At 42.7% G+C, this 13756-nt stretch overlaps 1 protein-coding gene across 6 annotated transcripts in view; it reads right to left on the bottom strand.

The window, feature by feature from the left end:
* LOC148320225 (neurexin-2-like) overlaps positions 1 to 13756 on the bottom strand; it is a 116295-nt gene that overhangs the window by 68063 nt on the left and 34476 nt on the right. For all 6 annotated transcript variants that reach the window (XM_088278945.1, XM_088278951.1, XM_088278949.1 and 3 more), the window contains 3 exons: positions 11462 to 11763; positions 5873 to 6034; positions 605 to 1034 (listed from right to left, as the gene is read on the bottom strand). In XM_088278945.1, the coding sequence (XP_088135071.1) occupies positions 605 to 1034; positions 5873 to 6034; positions 11462 to 11763 (894 nt within the window). The remainder of the gene's footprint in view (positions 1 to 604; positions 1035 to 5872; positions 6035 to 11461; positions 11764 to 13756) is intronic.

Genomic DNA, 13756 nt, shown 5'->3' with positions numbered 1-13756 from the left:
TTCAACTGCCGTCCAGTTACGATGCCAAACTAGGTTTAATCGTGACGCGAGCCTGATTGGGCATTGGAAAATAATTCATCTCTCTGTCAAATGTCACCCATGGCTGAAATTGAGAAAATGTGGGCACTGCTTGAGATCCTTTTTTTTTTAAAGCTATTTTGTATTGTTTTGTAGCAGATTTGTGCAGGTGTCCTAATGTTGTATATAGGAAATAAATTTGAAATCTATCAATAAGTCATGACATGGAATGTACCGACAACATAATCCCATTCATATGGGGAACTGTTAAATTGGCAATTTGTGAAATTATTGAACAAAAATGTTCCGCATAGATTATGACAGCTAAAAATACCACTGTAATTAAAAATCCCACTGCATATGCATGCATGTTTCACTGCAGTGGGGGGAAGAAGAAAAAAAAACCGGCAAGGGCACGACGCGGTGACTGTATCCGAGCTGGCATATGGTGACTTCACAGCTTGGAAATCTTTGTGTGCGCCCGCTAAGAGCAGAGAAACACAGTAACAGAAGCAGACAGAGAGCTTCCCCTGCCTCCTCACATACACATTATTATCCCCCCCCCCACTGCCTCCCACCCCCTTACCATTTCGTCCTTTCCTCTGAAAGTCCACATGGCACCACTGGCCGTCATCAAGCCTCTTGCTGCTGGCTTTCATTTTGATGCTGCCGGAGCCCATATCCATGACCAGGTAGAGGAAACCATCCAGCAGCTCGATGGCAAAGAAGTCGGCCCGGGGCTTGCTTTCAGGCGCTGCCCCCTGCAGGCTGCCGTGGCTGAACAGCAGCAGACCGCTGGGCTCCGTGGTGCGAAAGTCCAGCGATATGGTGCCTGTCTTCTTTGTGTTCCACCTGGGCAGTGTCAGGTAGGCAGACGGCGTGTCAAAGGTGACCGGCTCCAGGGCCTCCACGCTCTCGCAGCTGAACGTCAAGTCGCCATGGATACTTATTTTTGGGTCCCGCTGATCAGCCAGCCGTGACAGCTCCAGTCGGAATTCATTATTCTTGTAGACCACCTGATAAATGAAAGAGATGCCGCGGTGAGGTGACAGCTGGCCAAGGCAATTCGGCTGGCCCAAACGTTGGGATATTACCCATTAATAAATAAAGCAATGAATACGACTCACGATTGTACTCGCATGGATCGCATGCAGACTACATTTTTACCCGGCTCAAAGATACATAAAAGCAAAACAAATAAAAGATTCCTATAGGTCAATAACGGCGCTATTTACACAGTATGCTGCTCAGTTTGCCAAACTTTATTGATTTTATGCTAGAAAAGTCCCACGACACCAAAGAAAAAAATAAAAATCTCGAATGGTTCCTTGCTTGACTTTTAATTAGTTGATGACCACATTTCACTGTATGAATAAAAAAAAAAACGTGAAATTTGACGGCATAACATGGAGGATTAACACACTAATGTGAAAATTGGCTTTCTCGTATTCAAAGCAAAGAAATAAGAGTACCGTATTTTCCAGAGTATAAGCCGCTACTTTTTTCGTAGATTTTGAACCATGCAGCTTTTCTGTGGATTTTTCTTTCACCAGTAGGGGCACTCTATAGTTCAGAAAATATGCTAAAATAAAAAAAAAATAAAAAAAGTGTATATATATATATATATATATATATATATATATATATATATATATATATATATATATTGAAGGTCACCACAATTCAACATTCACAAAACAATCACAAGCATTTAAAAGCATCATTGAGCTCATGCGCCAGAAGGTAGCTGACATACTCAGCTGTGCCATCACCATTTCTTTTATTGATATTCTAACAAGTACTGACAGCAAACTGACCTATTGAAAAATGCACCGTGATTGTGTAAAATTCAAGTTAATTTAATAGCGCATTCGTCATGAAAAGCACTCGTTATTTCAGCAGCATCCGTACGACTTCCCCTTGTGTTGTTATTACATTGTGCTTTGGCCTCATCAATATGCACAGCAGGACAGCAAAAAAATAAAGCTCGTCTTATTTCACCCGCAGCCCGATGTGTTATCTGCCACCAGTCAGCGCCGGAGGTGACACACCACACTGCACACAGGACTTACAGGCTGGCTCAAAGGGGATATGAGCCAATATCACACTTCACACTGCCTCGCTGTGACTAATTAAGCACTGAAATCAGATGGTGAAACTGACCATTTGAAAATCAGTGGAAGTCGTACTTTTTTTTTTGGGGGGGGGGGGGGGCAAGGGGGGGGAGTAATTATTTAATGAGAACACATTGGTGATTTATCAGCAGAACAGTTTCAGGTCGGTCGTACTCTTAACAAGGTTGATCAAAGCTGAGAAAGCTGATAAAAAAAAACTAAAAAATCTACCTGATGTGAAAAGTTATCACAAGGTCAAGTCAATGACAAAGTTAGTGTTGATGTCAAAGAACCGTACTGGAATTATATGTAACGGCTCTTGTCTGTTCCGTTTTACGGTGCGTCCAATTTGAAGTGTACTACGAATCCGATACATGGCCCAAATTTAACAGTTACTATGTGTAACCATTTTACCTTTAAATGGAAATAAACACTAAAATGTAATCTCGCTCTCTCTCTCTCTCTCTCTCTCTCTCTCTCTCTCTCTCTCTCTCTCTCTCTCTCTCCCTCTCTCTCTCCCTCTCTCTCTCCCTCTCTCTCCCTCTCCCTCTCCCTCTCCCTCTCTCCCTCTCTCCCTCTCTCCACCTCTCTCCACCTCTCTGTCTCTACCTCTCTCTCTCTCTCTCTCATCTATGTTCACTTCTAGACGATTGAGTTTTCTCTTTGGGTATTTTGTCGAAAATTCCACAAAATTCTCATGAGTAGAGCCAGTTATAGCAAATTATGCATCATTATATAAATAAACTACAGATGAATGCGGTGTATTAGAGAGTTGAAATATGATAGTGTTCGGCAGAGAAAATTATGTGCTCTAGCAACCAGTGGGTGTAAAGTGGAAACGATGCCATTAACAGACGACCGAATCAAATGCGTCACTCTATGACAAATAAAAAAAAAAGAAAAAAAAATGTTAGAACATTTGGCTGCATTTAAGTACACAATTAAATCAATTATGTCGATTATCCATCGTGAATTTTTCGAGTTGTTTTTGGAAGGGAAGAGTAGAATGTGATTTTGAGGACCGCAAAGGACATCTGGCAACAAATTGGCTTGAAAGGTTGAAGCATGAGATGAATGGAGGCCAGTGACGCAATGTTGGATCTCCTGGTGTAATGTTGGCCTCTCAGATGGTGACCCCCGCAGATAAATGTGTCCACACTTGCTCGCCGCTGTTCTTGCTGCATTTGTCTCAAAGTGGCTTTTATTTTCCCTTTGAGTCGATGACCCCGATGGCCTCTATTATCATCTCTAAAGAGATCCATCACGGGACATGCGCTGTCTTTTCAATGACCCGAGACATTATTTAACGACAAATTTGCGTCTCTGCTTACTTTTCGTTCCCACCGGGCTTAAGAAGAATGCAGATGTGTCAATTCTCTGCTTTCAGCACGCGGCCCTACCGGTTCGAGCTGCAAAGCTCCAGGCTGGACTGACCCGTCTCTGAACCTCGCCTCAGCGTTTCCTGGCGGGCTGATCCCATTTGATCAGCTTTGCCTCGTCCACCACTCGCCCTCATTAGTGGGGCTTTTTTTTTGCTTTTTTTCCCCCCCATTCCCGTTTGTCATGCCGTCTTCACGGTTGTGGTGCACATCACATCCTGCCAGCGTGCCTTCAAACACCACCACCAGCCATGCCGCCCACAGAGCGGAGGTTGCAGTAATGCCGGGACAATAACCTGCCCATAAATAACATCTCATCTTCATTTCAGCGCCTTCACGCTGCGGAGTAAATATGGAGAGCAAATCATCCAGCGCCTGCGCTTGAAAATGATATGTTATACCCTCATTTGAAAGCAAAGCCAACATTGAAATTGAAGCAAAACGGAGCCACACTATTAAATGGAAAAATGCACTTATTGCGATTCGGGAGAAGCTGGAGAATATGAAAGAAAGGATAGCATGCATTCATGGGACACTTCATTAGGCACATCTGAAAAAGCTGCACAGTGTCAACGTCAGCCTTTGCAAGGATGACAACACTTTTTCCATTTTTTTATTTTTATTTTTGTGGTTGCGGTATGCAGTGGTGAACAGCGCAGTTTCTAACATCATGCCCCGCTGAATTCTGATTGGATAAAGACTCAAACCTAAAAATGTAATACGAGGAAATAATAATATAATATCATCATGATTTCTTGATTATGTTAGGCCAGCAAAGAAGGCCTTGACCGACCCGCCACTGATTGAAAGTAATCCCACTGACTGTGTCAGTTAAACAATATTGCCTTTGTAAAGGTTCATTTCCTCGGGTGTGATCTCATTAAGACTGATTGAAATGGAAAGACCGAGACTAGTTAGTAATTGTAAATGTTCTCATTCTAGCTAAGCGTGCGCCGCAGCGTGACACAGCAGAATGCAGGTATGACGAAGTAAGAAGGGGTGTACCTCTACTCGATTTTTTGCTACAACGTGATAAAAGTCAAGTCAATGTTCATTAATGGGAAATTAATCAATAGTTACAGTTTATGCATTTTTTTTTTTTTATTGAGCATTTTGTTGCGAGGTGCTGGGACTGTATATCGTTATCTTAGTGTTAGCTGATTTGACGGCTTGCCAATTCAGTCAGGTTGTTGCCAAAGTTTTACATGTTTGGCCAAGGGAATAAAGTGGCGCCAAACTAGGCTGCTTTTTCTTTCTTTCTTTTTTTTTTTGAAAAGAAAAACTTACACAAAACGAGTCAAATCTCACAGAGCCACGAAGCTTTGCGCTAGCTTTGGTGCATAGTGAGCCTCCAGTCTGATTTGAACAATACAAAGTGAAATTCTCGATATCTGCCAAGCTCTCAGTCACATATGCTGTTGCTTGTGCTTAGTCTCTCCACCTTATTTGCTGGCTGAATTCTGTGCAGGCTTTAATTCGGATTAGCTGTTTGTTTTATGCAGAATGCTTTGCTGGGAAGCAAGGATAGCGACAAAAAAACCCCCAAAATCTTAATTGCCATGTTCGCAAAAAAAAAAAAAAAAAAAAAAAAAAAAAGATCTGAATAGTGAATGTAAACTCACTGATTTGAATTTGGAGTTGGCTGCAATAAAACTTGACGCTTCTCTTTCACTTTTACATGCAGTCTCACGAGCTTTTGCGCTTCTTATTAAAAATTTGTATGACACAGCTGAAATTGCGCATTAACAGATCATGTGCCTCTTTATACCTGACATCATTCTAATGCACAAGTACACGATGTTAACGTGCTCCATGGAGATAATCAAAGTGGCAGGTGCAGGCCGCGGCTTTATGGAAAGATTCAAAATGAGGACGAGCCCAGAGAGGAGACACTCTCTCTCTCACCTCTCTCTCTCTCTCACTCTTTCTCTCTCACTCTCTCTGTCTCTCTGTCTGTCTCTCTCTCTCTGTCTGTCTGTCTGTCTCTCTCTCTCTCTCTCTCTGTCTCTCTCTCTCTCTCTCTCTCACTCACACTCTCTCTCTCACACTCTCTCTCGCACTCTCTCACGCTCTCTCTCACACTCTCTCTCTCTCTCTCTCTCACTCCCTCTCTCTCTCTCTCTCTCTCTCTCTTTCCCCCCCCTCCCCCCCCCCTCAGGATTCTATAAACACACATGGTGCATCCTCTAAATATTAAATTCTTCTCCTTGAAACACCATTGAACAGTGCAGTCAATATTAACGTGAAGGCTGACTTTTGACACACGGAGCATGCCTTCAGCATATATTCAAAGAGTGAGGAGCCATCTAAAAAGGTCAGGATAGTATTACACGTGGTTCGCAATGATTGCGCAAGACTCACGTCTTTTAGGCAGCCCATGAAGTTGTTGCTGACTGGCGAGCCTGGCAGGTCAGCTGTGTCCACGCTGCCTCCGATGTAGAAAAGGTCATCAGAGCCCAGCATGGTGTAGTCCTCTTGGGTGTAGCCCGTGGTGGTCAGAATCCCGTCCACCAAGATTGTCACCTGGGAGGAGAACAAAATGGCCAAAATGATGTTATGCTTCAATCCTTAGTCCAGAAATGTTTTTGAAGGCCGCACAGTGAATCCCTCTTTATCGTGCGGGAGTCATTGCAGAGTCACCTGAGATGAGTGAAATGCGCACGAGAGAGACCATATGGAAATATTATTTTTATCTAATTTTACACCTCCAACCTTTTTTAAACACATTGTAACACATTGTTTTGAACACACGCATGCACAAACACACACAGCATTGCAAGCATAAAATGCATCGAAAATACATTACACAATGTGAGTGTGAACGCTTGCTTCTCTATATTTGTCCTTGAAATGACTGGTGACTAGTGTAGGATATATCGCACCTCTCACGCAAAGTCTGCTTGAAAAAGGCTCAAGGTCATCCTATGTCTCGAATGAATCGAAACCGAACGGATGCAAGTACGTATTGTGTGTATTTATTTCGGCATTGCAAGTCTTGTTTCCAAACACTTTAAACCTTAATTAAATCACACAAGTTCGTTTTTCTCATCTTTCTAATTGTATTTTGCCTTTTTTTTTTTTTAGAACTGATGTTTTTCCTCACTGTCTGGAAGAATTCATATGGCTCTTTGCCTGATAATGGCTTACTTGTAGATCTGGGAAGCCATTACAGAAAAACAGCCTTGATAGCGTCACTAATCTCTGCTGATTGCCCTTTCTGATGGCAGTAGAGTCAGCACACCACAAAGGTTTCTTCAAATCTCGGTTTTGGCACCCAGAGCTATTCGGATGCTGCTCAAGTTGGAAAACTCAATTAATTTGGGTTTAAGAATACTGAAATGGTGATCTTAATTAATGCTTTTGCCCACTGGCAGGCAAAAAAAAAGAAAAATCATCATCGTATCAGTCACATCACCGGAGATGAATTGTAAAACAGTGCAGTAAGGGTAAAGAAGGATATGCTTGTTGCCATGACAATAAGCCCACTGGTAACATGAATTTCTTCACCATTCCCAACACATGACAAAAAATGCAAACAATTACAACTCAAAAGTTGATAGCAACGACCAACGCATCCTTATAAAAGGTCAAATTTCAAGCGTAATCATTTTCAAAATGCAGACCACGTCTTTAGAAAGTATCGCAGCCTTCATTTGGCGTAAGGGAAGCAGATTTTGCAGCGATATGAATTAAAGTTGTCTGGCAGTGTTCAGGTTTAATGATCTACAACGACTGATTTACAATTCTTCGTGGATAATTATCATTTTGATTAGGTGACTGCGCAGTGATAAAGGGCCTCTTTAAAAACAGGGCATCACAATTTTGCTTCTTTCTGCCAATGAGAAGCATTTTCGTCTTTTTGTTCCAAGAAAAAACACAGGAGAGCAACATCCAACGTTTCGAGTGGCGTCATCGAAACCACTATGTGACAATTTACACAGGCTTTCTTTCCACAGATATCCCCCCCCCCCCACGTTGAAAGCGAGGGGATAAAAGTCAAAAGTAGTGATGGGGACATGCTGAGGCGTCAGGTCCTGTCGACCATTCTCTTGTCGTGACACGTATTGATTTTTTTGTCCATCTTCTGGTAAAACCTTGAGTATCTTTAGCTTTGACTCGTTGAAAATGGGTCGGCTTGGCTTTGGCTTGATTGATGGCGCGCATCAAATAAAAGGCTTTTATGTCGCGAAATTGATAAATGCGGCTCTCTCGTTTAGACCTGGCAACATCGAAAGCGTCTTTGCGCGCCGTCCACGGCTGACTCGGGTGCCCTTTGTTATATTGAAAAAGAAGTGAGGAGGCTACAACCAATCAGGTAGACCGCGCAAAACAAATAGCATTCTTTGTTACTGTCTGCAATGGCAAAAGTCAGCAAAATTCCGAGCGTTCTATCTTATGAATCGCACGGGCAAAAATCACTCAGCCATTAATTTTTTATTTATTTTATTTTTTATCCCAGCTGACTATGAGTGAGAGGGTTCACACAAGTTGCCAAAGAATTTCAGGGCGCATGTAGACCTTTCACACTCTTGTGCACACTTGCCTCGTATCTCGGAATCTAACAGTATGACTTCTGGCTCCTTTTTGTCTGCCAGGTCACATGCCTAAAGTATATTTTATGCTAATAACACACACAAAGTAACAACACAATAGATGATATTGTGTGCGAGGACCGTATATGCATCGTGCTGGCACATCAATATGCAGCAGCATCATTAATGAGGGTCAGAAGAGAAATAAAATCATTTTGTCCTCCTCAGTAAGAGAGGGCGGGAGGCGGTAATTGGAGGAATTCTTGCCTGAAATGCAACAGCGGATCTAATAAAATGTTTCCACCGGCATTCTCTCGGGAGTTAAAGTTCTCCATATCTACACGTCAGGCAGGTAACTTATCTGAGGCAAAGGCAATTTACACGAGGATCAAATGCATGGCTGTAAGCATAAGTGACGTCGCGAGCATCGAATCTCTTCTCGGGCGGAAGTCAACCGGCGTGGAGGAGAAAGCAAGTTTATTTTGTGATTCATGTGGCCAGGCTCATAATATACTGCTGCTGGTGAATTAGATACACTCGGAGTCCTTCTTTTGCACGGCAACATTGAAATGCAGCGCACATCACAAGACCGAGATTAGTAAAATTATGCTGCAGGTGAACGCTTACTTTATTTTGCGCACCGTATTTCTTCCTCGCTGAATGTCTCCCCTGGAATGAATAAAGCGTTATCAGCGATGCGCAATTCCATAAAGTTTCAATGTGGCGGAAATGATCACAGGGATTCTGCAGTGAGACTTTTTTTTTTTTTTTCCGTTGCAGATGTTTTAAAAGCACATCTGAGGTAAAAAAAAAAAATATATATATAGCTTGGCAGCTCAGCCCAAAGGAGTTCTGCATGAATTGACACAATTTATGTGCCTGAACGTGTTGAGCACACCCCCCACTATGTGAGCCCAGAGCAATGGCACAAAAAAAAAAAAAAAAAAAAAAAGCACAAGTAATTCAAGAAAACCTGCCACCACAGCGTGTTGATGCCACAAATATAGTCGCTAAGCACAGATAGGACGCCGTAACAAACGGCGTTTTATAACGGCTTGACTGGGCATAAATGATATGAGCAAAATTATTAGATGACAGTTCAAATTGACTAGTTCTGGCGACTTTTCACGGCATTTTCCAACATCGCGGACAAGATGTCGGGTGCGGCAGGTAAGCAAATAAATATTACTCATGGAAACTCGGCTACATGCTCGGATTCGTGACACAACGGTACTTGAGGCTAAGCGCGTTTCATCACCTGATTATTACGTCCAATCAGGCGCAGACAACAACTAATGAAAACTATTGCACAGTGGCGACTCCAGTGGCGAATAATTGGTTAAAAAAATGTGAATGATGGATAAAAAAATGCTCTGACACTGCACTGTGTCTTTCCTGTCAAAATGTTCAGTCATAATATATGTTTTTATTTTGGTCCTTGAAAACGCCTTCACATGAAATCGGCCAGTAGCACCGAAATGTTTGGTGTGCTACCTTTTGTATAGGCGCGTGTATATGTGCATTGTTACAATGTCGTTGTAATTTTGCAAGTGATTTATTTTTTTGAAGCATTAATCTTAAATCTATATAAAACACTCTCCCGCTCGCAGTTCCGTTGTAATGCTCCGGAGAGAATTTAAAAAATATGAAAATTCCGATAAATTGTTCTGTGAATTTCTATAAGTTGGCAGCTGTGTGAATGTGATCAGGGCTGGTGCTGGAAAAAAAAAAAGTTGGGTGCACCGGTGCGCACAGCCCTGAATTGTCAGCTGTGGCAGGGGCACGAGCAGCAGCTTGAGGATGAAATAGTTTTCCGAGTGTGAGGCTACCCTTATATCTCAGAATTTTTTTTTTTGGGGGGGGGGAATTTTAAAGGGTTTTATCAGGCTGTCTGCTAGGTGGAGTCGACTGACCACAATCCAAAAGTGGAAATGAGGTCACATGTACTGTAAAAGACACATCCTGGCAATTAGTGGGAGGATGCAACATTGTGCCTTGTCCTCTGGACAGCACAAATGAATATGAAACCTTAGGGCTGAGTTGTACTTGGCATGCATTGCCTGTATTCATTATACAAGCCCCGCTGTTGCTTGCATGACCTCTCGGAAACTGCTGCAATGTTGCATCATCCGCCACGGAGACAAAAATTAATTTCAAGTGTGGGTGTTGCCATGGGCGCCCATTATTGTTCTAAAGGTAACATAGGTTATAAGATATTGTATGTGAAGATGATGGATAATATTGCATTCTCAAGTAAAATATCTTAGGTTGCATAAAAAAAGAACACGATTCTGATTATTTCAACAAAAGCAATGTGTTTCATGAGAAAGAGGGCAATGACCGAGTATGAGCTGGTAATCTCTAGCCGAGCATGGGAACATGGAGAGCGGGACTCCTGCAGAGCACACATATTTAACTTTCATTAGAGGCAGCACTTGTTTGCTCCCATATTCACTGATGGGGAACTGTATTACCTTAAAAGATTTCCTGAAGGTAGGAAAATTACCTGAACCTCTTAAGAATGTGACTCAAGTGTTACAGACCCAAATTAAGGGTGTGTGATTGACCTGAATGTGGGTGTGACTAGCATATAGCATGTTTTCCCTGCTGGCCTCAGGGGTTCAAATCAATGCACTACATGAAATGCTGCTGCCTAGCAACAAGGGGCGATACATGAGAGGCGTTTACTGTTCGGAAGCCGACCCAAGTGTCAATACCTAGAGGGAGCAAATTATGGCCTCTATGTCGCCCAGTCCATTTTTGTCACGACAACTTCCATCCATCCATCCTCCGCTTATATGTGGTCGGATCACTGGTGCAGCAGTCCCTTTCGCAAGCTCATCGGTGCGAGTTGGTCACCGATTGGCCACGTCACATATGCAGCTGACTTCATCATCCGCAAGTGGGGGGTCTTGCATTTACCTGTATAAACTAACTTAATGCATGCCAAACTCGTACACGGACCCCAATGAATCAATTTCTGCTTCTACTATGTCAAGGACTCAGCACACTTCCCGACCGCTCTAGTTTTAATGAGAATGAGGGGAATCGGCGACGTTCCTGCGCAAACGCCCTCTTCTATCGACGCTTGTCAAGCAAACTACCAAAAGGAAGAAAATTCCAACCATCACCCAAGTAGGGCCCATAGTCTCTACAGCTTGTCTTGAGTTGCCAGTCAACCACAGGGCACATACAGATCCAGACAACCATTCAATCTCATTTTCACACCACCACTTCTAGGGCGATAAACCCACGCCAACCGCACTCAAGTCAAGCGAAGTAACCACTACACCGTCAGTGACTCATCTCATCTTAGCTCTCTCCGTTGTTTCGCTCTGTGTTGATATGCAAGAATTAGACCAGATTTTGTTTCCCCATGCAAAGCATTAAAAATCCAAATAGGTGAAGATGTACAAACCTGGCGGAGGTTGCGCGTCACTCTAACATCATGCCAGATGTCATCGTTGAACTTTCCGCTGGCTGGTTCCACAAGCGCTTCGAAGGCACCAGAGCCCAGGTTGATGACCAGCCACAGAGCTCCATCCCTCAGAGACAGATTGACATAATCTCCCGACTTTCCCGTATGCAGCAGCAGGCCATTCCTTTGCAGCGTGCGGAAGGACAGCGTGATCTCGTCCAAGCTGCTCTGAATGGGCGTCTGAGAGAGGTTGTAGCTAAAGTACTCGTTGCCTTTAAAGGTGGCCATCGACTCCCCCTGGCCTAAGAATGGAAGAACAGAGAAGTGTTAACCAATCTTAAAGTCATCGGGCCTACAGTAAATCTGCTCAGCTTCTGCAGAGTCAGGACGCCACACGACATAAAGACTTCAATGATAAATCAAACCGGCAAACAAGTATGGTGTTTGCAGCCGGAACCGAATTTCTCAGAACTCTCTTGCAATGCTATAGCTAAAAACAGAAGCCCCAAGGTTACGTTTAAAGATTTATATGTCACTGTGAGGAATGTGTTACAGTGGGGAGCACTACGGACAAGACAAGGCAGGCAAATAGCACCAAATACAACCCCCCCGCGCCCCATAAAATTTGTTGACAAAATAAAAAAAAGTTAATTACGCCTGTGCCTTTATTCATCTGTGACATTTTTGAAATGTCAATATGAGCGCGCGAGTCGAAGTCGAAGGAGCAGAGAGATTTTTCACTTCTTTTCAGTTTTCACATTTTCACAACCTACTTTGAATGTCAAAACGGAATCCGACTTATAACAAACAGAGAACCAAATACACAGATGCTAAATAACGACACACCACTGCATGCTCACGAGCTAACAAGTTCCAAAAAAGGAACATTTGGACATGTAGACTTTTTCTTTTCATTTAGTCAACTGGAGAAGAAGTCAAATTCCAAGTCAAATGGAATGCCACTGCTGCCTGTGCTGTGACGGACTGGAATTTAAAGAATGCACATTGGTGAGTTAGCTAGCTCGTTATATCCGATACATCGCTACACAGCCATGGAGACAGACAGATTGATAGATAAGGATATGTGTGTGGAAATATCTTTCTTGTTTAGGATATGCTTCATTGTTTGCAGCTAAAATATTGACGAGGCACCGAGGAGGAGTGTAGCTGCTGTGTGTGCCCTGACACCACTCAGACGTTGGCACTAACTCAGGAGCAAAGGCTGCTCAAGGCTGCAGTCAAACGGCTGATGCTGATGGGGCAATTCAGCGCCTTGTAACTGCTGCCACCGTGGGCAAATCCATCAGCGTTTACCTTGGCGGCAGCTATTAGACCATTGTGGAGGACTGCTGCCCAAAATGAAGCACAGCAGAATATACTAGCATGAACGGCAAGCTCGAGATGACTGCGATTCCTCTTCTCTCTGTTTGACAAACTACATTGGCCAATCTAGTGTCTGCTGACACGTTTCAGTCCATCAAATGTGCCGACGGTTATTCTACATAACTGAACAAATATGTTACTATTTGTAATCAGGGTTTATTTTTATTTTACAATGGTTCCTGTGTGGTTTTATTTGCTTTTAAAACACAGCGTTGCCTCCAACAGGTCAATCCTGGTACTACACCGCACATCTGGTTCGGCTGAAGCGCCTCAAAATTATCGATGGAGAAATTGTTGTGTGTGATGTGCTCTGTTGGTCAACTCAACACACATTTAAGAGCAAATAGCCAAGATTGAGATTGATTTTTTTTCATTATATGTGCTCTCTCACATTTAAAAAATCTGTTAAGGTATTAAAAATTCCGTTGTGTTCTAGAGCAAAGAATTGACCATTCACATCTTCTTGAAATTATTATGGGTAATTATTAATCGGTGTTGAAACCTAAAGCATACCGATTTTGAATCGTTGAATTTACATGCGTACTAAAGAAAAATATATCGTCTGAGTGCGACACTGAACCACATTTGCCTCACTTCTAATCAGCAATCAGTCCTCAGGCATTAAGAAGGGCTGAAACAACCACACAACCAAAATAGTTTGGTGGTTAAACAGGAGTGGTAATTAAATTGTTTTTGATTGCTGCTTCAGAAAATATGTTGAAAAAAAAATCCATTATGCGAACAAAAACAACTGGATGAGGCAAAAATGCTCTTTATGCCCTCATTCCAAGCAGAAATAAGGCGTTGTTAGGTGCGACTATGAAGTTCATTTAAAACAATGAAATTAAAAAAAAATAATAATGACGGCGATAACTGAGTGTGTGTTCATGCCATGCCTTTTGTTATCCTCAA

This window comes from Idiotropiscis lumnitzeri, chromosome 17, assembly GCF_059441095.1.
Source record: "Idiotropiscis lumnitzeri isolate Australia: NSW breed Sydney's pygmy pipehorse chromosome 17, RoL_Ilum_1.0, whole genome shotgun sequence".
NCBI classification, from domain to species: Eukaryota; Metazoa; Chordata; class Actinopteri; order Syngnathiformes; family Syngnathidae; genus Idiotropiscis; species Idiotropiscis lumnitzeri.
Note: the sequence above shows the minus strand (reverse complement) of the source record. Positions and strands in the feature narration are given on the sequence as shown.